The sequence below is a fragment of the Bufo gargarizans genome, chromosome 7, assembly GCF_014858855.1.
Source record: "Bufo gargarizans isolate SCDJY-AF-19 chromosome 7, ASM1485885v1, whole genome shotgun sequence".
In the NCBI taxonomy this organism is placed as follows: Eukaryota; Metazoa; Chordata; class Amphibia; order Anura; family Bufonidae; genus Bufo; species Bufo gargarizans.
This window is the reverse complement of record NC_058086.1, coordinates 67,735,664-67,749,272: the sequence shown is the minus strand read 5'-3', so window position 1 is coordinate 67,749,272 and position 13,609 is coordinate 67,735,664. Positions and strand designations below refer to the sequence as shown.

The following is a 13,609-nucleotide window of genomic DNA, read 5'->3' as shown; positions in this document are numbered from 1 at the left end:
ATAACTTCTAACAACCAGAATACCCCTTTAAGCCATAAAGGACCATACATATAACAGATAAACTATTTATCAGCTTAGACCACCAAATATATTAGATATTAATCCCTAAATAACTGCAGAACCCTATGGATGCTTGTAAAATGCTACTCCTAAACCATCCTATGGAGCAACATGACATACAGTAGTACATGTAGAAAGCTGTCAAGGTGAGTAAAATAGGAAAGCGGGGCTCTCTGCTTACAAGGGGTTCCCCAGAAGTTAACAACTGGTGACCTATACTTGGGACAGGTCATCAATATCGGATCAGCGGTGGTCCGACACCCCACTCCCCCACCAATCAGCTGTTTGGGCGTAGCTGCAGTGCTGTGTAGTGGACGGAGCTGGTTACTGCAGCACTGCTCCCATTACTGCAGCACTGCTCCCATTATGAAGCTACAATTAATGAGTAAGCACAAATTCTCTGCCTCAGTTCCAAATACACACTTAATATGTCTCATAAAAGCAAGGGAATATGTGAATGACAATTATAGGCTATATCTTTAGAACAAAATGTCCCTTATACACAATTTTTGTAATACAAATAAGTAAAATTAATTTAACCAATACATAAGAAAAACACATTTTGATAATAATTCAGTGTGTCTTTTTTTCTCTTTCGCTTTACGCTTTTTCATTTATTTTTGCTTTCCACTTAATTAACTTTAACACAATTTCAATTTAAGCTTAGCAAAAACATAATGTTCGCCAGGCCGACTAAAGTGGAGTCTAATCGACAGCTCTTTTTTTTTAGGTGTCAGGAGGAAATGGATTAGCCTGGGGGATATTATAACTCATATACCCCATTTGAACTCAGGAATGAGAAGATGTTGACTTCATGTCACCATGAAAATGCAGTGTAATCTGAAAGCACCATGTTATAGAGCAGGAGGAGTTGAGCAGATTGATATATAGTTTTATATGAAAATATTTAGTGAAACTTGTGTTTTATTCATTTAAGTTCCTGCTCATTCTGAGCTTTGAAGTCCAGGATGCGGTCCTATCAGTGATTGACAGCTACCTCTGCATAGAGGGAAGGCTGTCAATCACTGATAGGACCGCCTCCCGGACTTCAAAGCCCAGAATGAGCAGAAATTTCAATGAATGAAATGCAAGTTATAATGAATGTTTTCCCATAAAACTATATATCAATCTGCTCAGCTCCTCCTGCTTTATAATATGATGTCTGCAGCTGAGACACCATGATCAACATGACAGGTTCCCTTTAATACACTTCATAGCTTATTAGTAATTATTTTAATTCTCTAACCCTTTCAACACTGAAAAATTCCAAATCTGTTTGCATTTGCATTTTTCACTCCCTGCCACCGTGGTTCGTGAAAATCCACGTATGTGTGAATGAGCCTTACTGGAGACGTAATTTTTAATTTTTTTTATTTTTCTGTTCACATAGCCATAAGTTTTTTTTTGGAGAGCAAGTTGTATTTTCTAATGGCACCATTAAATATTGCATATGATTTAGTGGAAAGCTGGAAAAAAAACTCCAAATGGGTTGGAATTGAAAAAAACAACTAACACAATTTTCCTATGTGGTAAAACTGACCTGTAGCTTTCATTCTACAGCTCGGCACATTATCATATGTACAGGGGCGGATTAAGTGCATGATAGGCTCGGGGCTGTCTACCCAACTTGGGCCTCTCCCTCCATTTTAGTTTAGTTTTTTTTATATAAAGAGGCTGCGGTGCTTCGTGAGCGCCAATCTCTTCCTAGGCATTATGACATCTTCAGACTAAAAAACTACCCCAAATTACCCCAAGTTGGGTCCTAAACTGAAAAATTTGGTCGCCAAATTTAAAACACATATAATTATATTAAAAAAGACATGGAGGAGAATACAGTACCACATACCTCTTACATCCAGGGACATCTCCTGTCATGTAGACCTTCTCTTTCCTCTTCTCCTCCGTTAGACCGCCATGACAAATTCTTTCAGCCACATCTCGTCTCTACAGAGTTTGTAATACAGACACGTTAGATTTCTAAATGTTTCCATCAACCCCCCCATCCTGGTGTCCCGACAGTGTCATTATGCTGCCACTCCCAATACTGTGCCCGTTGTGCCCCCCCAATGCCCCAGGTACTATACTGATGAAAAAATGTGACCCCAGTAGACATAATTGGGGTCATTTATCAAACTGGTGTAAAGTAGAACTAGATTTGAAAAGGAGCTGTCAAAAATGAACGGTAGAACCTGATTGGCTGCTATGGGCAACTAAGCCAGTTCTACTTTACACCAGTTTGATAAATTACCCCAAATGTCCCTATAGTGTCCACAGCAGCTATAATGTCCCCTAGAGTGCCCCAGTAATAATAATATCCTATATTGTGCTCCAGGCAATAATCCCTGTATAGTGTCCCTAAAAATAATAGAATTGCCTCTACAGTGCTTCCCCAATAGCAATGCCCCCATATAGTAATCACCCCATAGTAATTTCCCCCAAACTGCCCCCACACAGTAATTTCCCCCACACTGCCCCCACACAGTAATTTCCCCCACACTGCCCCCACATAGTAATTTCCCCTACACTGCCCCTATATAGTAATTTCTCCCACATATCAATTTCCCCCACACAGTAATTTGCCCCACACTGCCCCATACAGTAATTTCCCCCAAACAGTAATTTCTCCCACACAGTTGTTTGCCCCCACAGTAATTTCCCCCACACTGCCCCCACACAGTAATTTCCCCCACACTGCCCCCACACAGTAATTTCCCCCACACTGCCCGCATACAGTAGTTTCCCCCACATAGTAATTTGCCCCCACCCTGCCCCATATAGCAATTTGCCCCACATAGTAATTTCCCCCACACTGCCCCAATAAAATAGTTTCCCCCACACTGCCCTACATAGTAATTTGCCCCCACATAGTAGTCCCTCCCATAATAATTTGGCCCCACACAGCCTCCACATAGTTATCCTTCCATAATAATTTTCCCCCACATAGTAATTTGCCCAAATATAGTAATTTCCCCCAGATGTACTCTGTGTCTCTTAATATGTCCTCCTGTGTCCCCGCCCCACATGACCCCCAAAGTAGGCACATGAAATAAATAAAATGGGAAAAAAATTAAAAGCTAAATACTCACCTATGTCCAGGGCCAGGCGAAGGAGAGGAAGGCGTGATAAGGCAGGCGCGCACAAGTCACAGTGCTGCGTCCCAACACAGGCGCGCAATGACGACATCACGCCCGCCTGCGCTGAGATTTCACTACTGCATAGGCCTCAGGCCTACTAGGCCTGAAGCCTATGGCAGTGATCAGCGGACGGCGGCGGGGCAGGGAACTATGCTCTCCCGTGCCCCGCCGCAGTATGTGGGCAGTTGAGTCAACGTTAGGCCCCCCAGCGGTGCTGGGCCCGGGGCTGCCGACCTGAACGTCTCTATTGTAATCCGCCACTGCAAAAAAAAATTTTTTCTTTGCACCACCATATTCTGAGCCCCATAACTTTTTTAAAGCTGTGTAGGGGTTTATTTGTGGGGCGATCTGTAGTTTTTATTGATACCACTTTGGAGTGTGTATTATTTTTGATAACTTTTTATACATTTTTGGGGTAGAAAAAAAGAGAAAAAAAACAGCCAGTCATTTTGATTCCCCCCATCTCCTTTATGACCTTCACTGTATGGAATAAATACATTTATATTTTAATAGTAGGGGCGTTTTATTGGGAAGGGGGGTGATTTGAATTTATAATCTAACTTTTTTTAAACTTTTTTTTTTACACAAACTTTAAAGGCTATGTACACCTTCGGAGGCAAGATAAGAACTGAACTATAATGACTGTTTTTAAAGTCAGAAAGCAGAGATAAGGTGCCCGTCAGGTGAGCTGGCTGACGGAAAAGAGAGAAAATTTAGATCCTGCTACTAGAGGGACGCAAGGCTGTACAGAAACAAGGATTCCATATTTTATTAAAGACCAATTTCAAAATGATTTTTAGCTCAAATGCAATAATAAAAAAAATTCCCCCCAAACATGTACATAGCCTTGAAGTCCCCTTTGGGGACTTTAACTAGCGATTGTTAAATCAATTGTCCTATTGACTTAATAAATTACCATTTCAGCCTATGGGAGTTTCATTTTGCTCTATAGAACTACTGCCATAATAGCCTTGGATCCTTCAGAGGGATCGAGGCTATCACAAGAAATGACCGGATCCCCCAATCGCTATGCAGGGGAGTTGTTTGGACCCTGGGATTTCATTTATTGCAACTACACTGGGCCTGGTGATTGTCTCCACCATTTTCCAGCCATCACTATACCAGACCTGCTGCCATGCACCCTGCCAAATATCCACCATCAAGGGCACCCCAACTAGGCTGGAGCTCCAGAAAGTCAAGGAAGAAAGAGTGTGCCTTCCATTTATTGTCTATGTATCATGGAAAGCTGAAGTGAGGACTGTGGATGTTACTACCACCATCATAGCCACTACCACTACTCCCTTCCTCATTTACCACCTCCAGGTCACTGCACTAACAGTCCCAAATTTGTAGGGACTGTCCTTAATTTTCCCAATCATGTCAAATTGGGGGTTGTCCTGTTCTGAAAATGGATGGGGTTTACGTAAGCTCCGTCCACAAGTATATTTCCAAGGGCAGGGCTTACATGACCAGAATTTACCACCTACAATGTTAGAATTACGGACCGTGTGCCAGTTTTCTGATCACAAATTTTGGTACAGACCAATTTTGTATCAAACTTTGGGACATTTTGAGATTTCCTACTGCACAAAGTGGGTGGACTTAACAGAATGTGGTCTTTTCAGACCAACAGATTTATTACAATTTACTCCAGAAAACTGACATATATGTAAATTTTTTTCCAGCTTATAACAAGTGTAGGTTTTAGTTTTTCAAAAAAGGCATGGGTTGGACATCCACATGCCATGCATTGATCTACTGCTGCTAGGCAAAATTTCTAAATATGTACACAATGCACTTTTCATACATTTTTATTAACATGTATAGGTCCACACCACGTCACAGTGGCTGCTTTCGAGTGGTTTCCTACATAATTTGGCGCAACGCCACATGGCGACTGCCGGCAGTTAATACCTATTTGTCTGGTTTCTGAGCCCAGATGGAAAGCTTTTGTGATCTGTTCAGTTAATGCTGTACTGCATGATGCCTGGGGTGCTGTGCTTGCACGTTGGTGTGGCCCAGTGCCATGGGGGCTTAGTTTAATAGCAGGGGTGCTGTTGGGCTTTTGGATCTCGTTGCCTGCAGATGCTGTGGTGCAACGGCTGTGGTTTCCATTAGTGTAGGGACCCACACGAAGGAGGCCAGTGTGATGTGGTGAGTGGGCCTATGGGTTCTGATAATATTGTATACAAAAAATCTCATGTACATGTTTAGAAATTGTGCTTATCAGCAATAGACCAGTGCATGGCATGTGGTTTTTGGCGCATGGACAGGCCTATCATACTCCAACAGACTCTTGACTAAGAGCCTGTCTCAGTAAATCTGCCCCATTGTGTCCATTTCTGAATAATAAAGCAAAGAACATTTTAGTACATTTGGAAATGTTTTTTTTTTTGAGAATGACCACTATTATAGCCCCAAAGGAATCATCGCATTTCTCAGACTCTTGTAAGGCTCTGTTCACATTTGCATTTGAGCTTCTGTCACAAACTCCATCAGAAAAACAGCAGCTCTGGTCTTCCATCAAAATAACGGACACCACCACAGGAACTCAGAAGACCCCCTAAAAGTCAATAGGGTCTGTCAGGGTCCAATGGCATCCATCGTTTGACAGTTCCGGTGGAGCATAGTGCCTTCTATTAAGAGCAGAAACCATTACACAAGTCGGACCAGAGCCTTATGCTGCCATCAGTTCTCCACTTTAGCAATCTTGGATAACTAGGCCAAATTTCCATTCTAGGTCGTAGGAAACAGATTGGTAGGCAAATTATTGTCACTAAGGCTACATGCACACGATAGTGAAAAATGGACGCGTGATGGCCATCACACGTCCATTTTAAGACCAATGGTCATCTATGGGGTTATTCACACGGCTGTTTTTTTGACGGTCAGTGAATAATGGACATAAAAAATTAGAACATGTTCTATCTTGCCCGTTTTTTACTGACCGACTGCCCCTATACAATTGAATGGGTCTATTTTTAACGTCCGTTTCTCAGAAAGGCATCAGTGGGGGGAAAAACGTACACGGAAAATGGACAGTTTATCCGTTTTTAACAGACTTTTTTTTCCACTGTTGTGTGCATGTAGCCTTAGACTTTCTAGAAACTGGTATAATTATTGACTACAAGTTATAAAAATAGCCAGAAGACGAGGTGTATTTTAGGGAGAAATCCACTAAAACCTACCTTCTCAACCTTAGGTATGAATACCCTAGGGATGTGTGGCATGTCTATAGGGGTAGTCGTGGGGGGCGTTTTGTGTATGATAAAGTGAATGATCATAGCCTTAGGGGTACTTAGATGTAAATTGTAAAGCACTGTGGAATATGTTGCCGCTGTATAAAGATTATTATTATTAATAATAAATTGTTTCTCTAGGGGAGGCTTGACTTAGGAACGGCAGGAAAAACTAATCTACAACACAGAGGCAAATATGCTGACATGCAGCAAATGTAAAATACATAAGCGTGTAAAGCTCTGAGTCGCAAGGACTATAGTTAATTCATAGCGTTGAGAACCAATACCAGCAATAGTCAGCACAAAAGTGAGATGCTTCCAATATGAATGTGTACGCTCCAGACAATCAGTTACATATCATTATTACGTGACTTGGGGGGGGGGGGGGGGGGGGATGTCGCACATACTGTGAATACTAGTGCAAGTCACTACAACTACAGCCTCCTATAGCAGGATTAGATTTTTGTGTACGGATGTACCCCCCACAACACTTTATTAAAACCATTTATTTCCCTTTACAGATTCATTCTTAGTTTATTACCCACCGTTGTTTCCACTCTCCTGGGATATAAGACTGTTGTGTGCATATAATTAATACAAAAAAAGAGCAGCTCTCACCTGTTGTGAGCTCGGATACCAGCCTGGACATGGCTGTATTTTAAAAATTTAAAAAAATCAAAGGATAATCCAGCTCTGACTACGGAGAATGCTTTATTTGCAGTGCAGTAAAAAACTTCCAACTCACAAATGCAAGGTTTAGTCTACGCGTTCCGGATCCTTACATTCCAGTCCTTAATCATGACATGAATAACATATACTAAACAGGTTTCAATATACTCCTCTTACACCTATCCGTAATGATTAGGGTATCACATGATCGGAAACAAATTAATAAAATCAGAACACATAATATTCTTCCAAAAAACATGTACACATTCATAAATTCAAAGATCAAAACAATGCAATGGTCAACGGTAAATATTTTATCAACGATACTGTAAGATTAAATCGTGTCTTTTGTTCAAACCTGTAGGGAAGCACGTGCCTAGCTGAAACATCCAAAAAGCCTCTCTGTTGAGAAGCTTTCTCCGATGGTCTCCACCCCCCTCTCTTCGCCTTTTAAAGTGAGGTATATCAGAAATATGTTTTCTTATCCTGGTTTTAATCTCATTAGTTGTACAACCTACATACTAAAGTGAACAAAGCTTACAAGTAATTAAATATACGGCAAATTTAGTATTACAATTAAGATAAGCTTTAACCTCAAATTTCTTGCGATTTGCCGTAGACTCAAAGGTCTTGTCCACTTTCATATGATTACAACAAATGCATCTGCCATGTCTGTCCACACTTGAAATTTCCTTTACTAGTCAGCCAAATTGGCTTTGCCTTAGGAGTATCTACATATAGACTAGGGCTCAGCATATTTCCCAGCGTAGGAGCCCGGCGTGCCACACATTTAATGCCGCTCATTGTGAACGTGGTCCAATCCTTATCATAGCTTAGTACAGGAAGATGCTTTTTTATGATTTGGCAAATATCCCTAAATTCTTCACTGTAACTGGTAGCAAATATGATAGCCTTATCCTTAGATAGATTAGTGTGACGAATACCGTACCCCGACTGACGTCAGACGTCAAATACGTAGAGCCAGCGAGATACGGTATGGTCACTGGTTACCAAGGTGTGACGTTACGACGTCCCCGAGGAGCAGGTAAGGTCAGCTTGGTACAGTGTTCACAGACTCCTCCTGTCCACACGGGCACAGAGAGGCAACAAGCTGAGAGAGAGCCTTTTCACTGCCCCAGTTTCTTTCTCAGCCCGGGTATACTGCCACCAGTTTCTTGTTTGATGTAAGCCCGGTCCGCTAACGGAATTATACAGGGTAAAAAAACAACCCGCGGTAGTGTAATACTAGGCCGAAACGCGGACGTAGGGATTCGTTATCGAGATACAAAACAGCACAAGATTAAATTATATATTTAATCGCCTTAAGGGCTCACTAGAATTAACACTATACAGACAAAGAATATATACAGTGGTCTGAGGTTACAAATACAGATGGTGTGGTACAAACGGGGTTAAGCAGAACAAAAGTCAGTTTACCACGTATAGGAGTCCTTTGGGTTGTGATGAGTTCTTAGCCTTGGTCACATGGGTGCTAGTGATGTCAGCTGGTTGTAGGTTCCTATAAACACATGGTATGATGTGACCCTCCTTCATAGAAAAGACACGCCCGCTTGCTGGCACAAGCATTTATGTAGCCGGCCGCTCCTCTCCCGGCCTCTGGGAGGGGTCCACCCACCTCTGCTGGGCTGGTAGCACATGAGCCACAAAATCGATTAGGGCTCATGGCTCCAGACCAGAATGTCGCAGAGAGGTGGTTCTGGGACCAATGGATTCGCCTGGGTTTCCGGTTACCAGTAGAGTCCAAGCATGGTACGCTATTTGGTTTCTGTGGGGAGATATGTATATCTCCTCTCCCTGGCATCCCACCACCAAACTATGACCACGGGCCTGTTCATCGTGGCCACAGGGACCCAAATATGCATCTGGTTTATGTCTGTGATGGACGGGCGATTCATAATTCCTTATGAATCGCCGGTTCCATGATGTCTGATAATGTTCATTGAACTGGGGAATGGCCTAGACCCGCTGCAGAGAGGTTTTTCCTGTTCCATTAGCTGGGTTCCTGGCTGGCTGAATGGAGGTGAGAAACTGTAAACAACGGTGGCCTGCTAGAGGTTCTGGCTTTGAAGCAAGGCCCCCCTGTGGAGTTCACTACCTCTGCTAGATGACAGCTGATGGCTGGTGTGGGAACATGGCTGACATAAAATAATAATCCATATTCCTCATATTTAGTATTTTCTTTTTCATCCTCAATGGTATTGTTTGGAAAAATTAATAATTTTCTATCTAATGACAACGCCAGGTCTTTACAGCCTAGCGTCAATTGTGGGACATAAAGCCTATGCTCCAACCTTTTCTTAACCTTATTAGACTCCTGCAAGAATGTTTTAACATCATTACAATTACGCATGGTACGTATCATTTCCCCTTTAGGAATGTTACGGATGACATTGGGAGGGTGACATGAAGTTGCTAAGAGTATTGTATTGCCGCTGTGTCTTTCCTATATGTAGCGGTATATACCCTTGACATTGCTACATCATTAAATAGACAAAAAAGGATGGTATGGCCACAATGCTGTGTGGATATGTACAGGAGAGCGGAGTTACATCAGGCCGCAACACATTTGCCTAATGATACAAACAGATGGCCCGAAATCTCAGCAATGAGCCTGAAAGAAACCATAATTGGGGAAATTCATCAAAACTGGTGAAGAGGAGAAACAGAGTAGTTGTCATTAGCAACCAATCAGGGCACCGCTCTCACTTTCGAACGTTACCCTGCTACCTGCAGGGCTCCATATAAACTACGGCTCTAAAACCCTGCTTCCCTTATCACTTACTCTATTTACACTCTCAGATGCTATGGTCACAATTGATCATGGCATCTGAAAAGTTAAACATCTGCAATTGGTATTATTGCCAATCACAATCATTAACGGAAACTCGGGAACTACGGTGCGCGTTGCGCTCTCGAGCAGGCGTCTTCTTTAAAAACCTGACTTCTGCTGTACATGTATGCATGGTGGTCAGGAAGGGGTTAATACTAAATCAAAGATAGTCCCTTTAATGATGGTAAATAGATATCCTCCCTTATTACCAGAAGTGTAACTTGTAGCTCGAGGATCCCAGTTCAGAAATACTAACAGGGTCCCCACCTATCATGCTTTATTTACAGTACGGGTCTCCTCATGGGTGGAAGAGAGACCTTATGGCCCCCGCCCTCAGGCTTCTGAGCTTGGATTTGACTGCACTCCTTGCACCACTATAGTTATGCCTCTGCTTATGACATCTTTACATTTCTATTCACAAGACTCCTCCTGTGTTGTAACTTTCCACTATGCATCGTATCCTCCCTTTTCTCTTCAGTTTGCAAGACTTCTCCTGTGCTGCACCTATTCTTTAGGACTCACTGTTATTTGCTTGCTTTGTTGCTTCCTCAGTTGTAAGGCGCCGTGGAGTCCGTTGACACTATATAAACAATTTCTAATGTGGCTGGGCTGGATACCTTCATGGACATCTGTGTTAGAAGGGTATTTTGTTTTATTAAGCACTCATTGGTTCTTTCCCTTTTAATTATTATATTACCTTTTATATTCTTTGCAATGTAGCAAGTTACTAATAGTTAACATATACAAAGCCATTCTTCTGTTTCAGATGACCACCAGGCCACATCCCAGAATGTTAACATCCTTAGGAGTAGGGGCTGAAAAGTATAAACGTTTGTGCACAAAGACAAAGAACTTCATCTAGATAGGATGTTGTAGGTTACTATCTCTCACCTACATTTCCATGGCAGCATTGGGCCATGTGCTATATTTCCCCTCTGTGTTGCAAGCTGGGTGATTGATTGTTATTTATCTTTACTACGCTGTATGTGATTTGTCTATTTTATATATTTTTAGCACATTTAGTAGATATGTTGACTCACTTAGCCTGTGTAAGCTTATTCTATTCTTGAATCTTTGAATTCACGTTAAAACAACATCTCTATGGACCAATCAGAAAGTATTGTCAGCAGCTACTCTTTGACGTGCCCTCTAATCCCTACTGAGCATGGAAAGAGGTGAACAGGCAGGAATGGAAAATCTAGTGGGTCAATGGGACATGTACTATCTGCTGAGGCTACTTTGATAGGTCTTACTCCTTAGTAGTGATGAGCAGGAGGTGCCATATTCGATTTCGCAATATTTCGCGAATATTCGATTGAATATTCGTATTATATTCGTTGAAATCGAATATTCGTAATTATTTCATTTTATCGCGAATAATATGCGATTTAATAATCGCGTATTGCGATTTTAACTTAAGGCTAGTACTTTCCTATTGGTTTGATATCTAGAATTAGCGAAGATGACGAATATATTCGTCATATTCCTCAAAACAAAGATAACGAAGTATCTATTCATCAACTTCGCTAATTCTAGCAATCAAATAGGAAAGTTGACTATAGAGACAGCTACGTTTAATTCGCTATGCGATTATATTACTTTGCTTTTTTTTTTTTTTTATTGAATAGTTAAATACTTGATTATTATAATGATTCTACTTATAAAAAAAAAGCTAAGTAATATAATCGCATAGCGAATTAAACACAGCTGTCACTATAGTCAACCTTCCTATTTGATTGCTAGAATTAGCGAAGTTGATGAATAGGTAGCTAAGATGAAGATGGAGAATACTTCGTTATCTTCGTTTTGTGGAATATGACGAATACATTCGTTATATTCGCTAATTCTACCAAGCCAACCATAGTAAACCAGGTCCAAGTTGAAATCGCAATTCGATTATTATAACTTGAATTAATCGAATTGCGATTTCAACATAATTCTCAAATCCGACAGTACATTCTAGTATATGGAGACGTTCCCATGGTGATGGGGACGCTCCATGAGCACGGAAGTCGGCAGAAGCGGCAACGGGCACTGACTGGAGCAGCCAGGAAGCCAGGAATCCAAAGGACAGGTAAGAACAACTTTAGGGAAGTGGGAAAGAAAAAAATATAACAATAAAAAAAAAAAAAAAAAAAAAAAGAAAGAATATTCGATTTCGCGAATATATAGAACTATATTCTAAATATTCGCGAAATCTCGAAGTTACGATATTCGACAAAAAAATTTGCAATTCGAATATTTGCGCTCAACACTACTCCTTAGGCACTGGAAAAAAAACATGTAAAAGATTGGGCATAAATATCATTAAAAAATCCAACTTTTTTGCCTTCCATCTCACCTTTCTGATCGCCTCCTCTCACTTTTCTTCACACAGTTTACAAGGCAGCACACCAAAAAAGCCATTGACATCAACAGAATGATGGCACAGCTCACGATGGAGGCAATAACGGCCACTTTAAATCCAAATGTCTCGTATTTTGATAAGGCTGTAAAGTGATATAAATTATGAATGAGTACACTAAATGGAAAAGCCATTTAATCATTAAGCCACTGTTCAAATCCCCCCACCCCCACCTTTATTACTGAGCGGCTGATCTGTCTGTGCATGAACAATTAGGTTAAATTCTGGATGTCATTCAAACCACATAGTGTCCTTTAAGGCAGGGATCTTATTTTATATCACTAATGCGGGAGACTACCTGGTGACAGATATCGATTTGACGCAGCAAGCCAAGTAGACCTTGGTGATTAATAGCATATATATGGAGATTCAGGGTTCAGGGAGTGTTACATTGCGTTTAGGTACTAGAACAGTGAAAGATGTGCAGTATTGTTTTATAAAATTGCAATTACTGGGATGATTCTTGACAATAACTGAAGGGAAACTGTCACCAGGAGAATGCCCCCCAAATTGTCTGGAATACCTAACCATTCTACTCATCGTGACCCCAATGGTGTTCTTATTTGCTTCCTTGGCTAATCTTGTTGGAAAGACACTTTATTCCCCTCTCTTGTTGTATGTAAATTAGTGGTTCGAAGTCAAAGAGGTGGAGACCTTGATGTTTGAAGTCAGGTTTGTCAAGCCCATGCCCCATCCCTTCAATTTTGATTGACCTCCCTGTGCACAAAGAATGTGACTAGCAAACCTCCTGAAATCTCACGCATGTGCCTTTGTGTCACAATATTTCAGGAAATTCCCTCGTAACCGTTCCTGTTCTCGGGGATGTCTATCAATAGTGAAGGGATGACACTTGGATGACACTTGGCCTCCACCTCCTTGACGCCAAACCACTAATTTACATATATGATGGGAGTGGGGAATAAAGTGCTTTTCCAACAAAATTAGCCGTCAGATTAAGCAAATAAGGAGACCACTAGGAACATGATGAGCAGATTACCGAGTTTGGGGGTTTGGGGGATCTGTCCAGGTGACTGGTTTCTTTTAAAGGTGTTATCCCATGAAAAACACTTAGCACCTATCCACAGGATAGCTGATAATTGTATGCTCGCTGGGGCCCCAGAGATCACTATAACTGGTTCCCAAGTCTTTGGATCTGCTTCATTGCACGACCACAACGAGGAGGCATTTGAATGACGCAGTGGTCCCTTGTGCACGGGCGCTTCAGTCAATGTCTATGGGGCTGACAGCTTTC

The 13,609-nt window shown here is 41.5% G+C and overlaps 1 protein-coding gene across 2 annotated transcripts in view; it reads right to left on the bottom strand.

Moving 5' to 3' along the window:
• Window positions 1–13,609, bottom strand: part of SUSD3 (sushi domain containing 3) — an 84,961-nt gene that overhangs the window by 27,894 nt on the left and 43,458 nt on the right. For both annotated transcript variants that reach the window (XR_006390908.1, XM_044302031.1), the window contains exon 3: window positions 12,295–12,442. Coding sequence is in view for 1 of the 2 variants with exons in the window: in XM_044302031.1 (XP_044157966.1) it covers window positions 12,295–12,442 (148 nt within the window). In the remaining variant the exon portion in view is untranslated. The remainder of the gene's footprint in view (window positions 1–12,294; window positions 12,443–13,609) is intronic.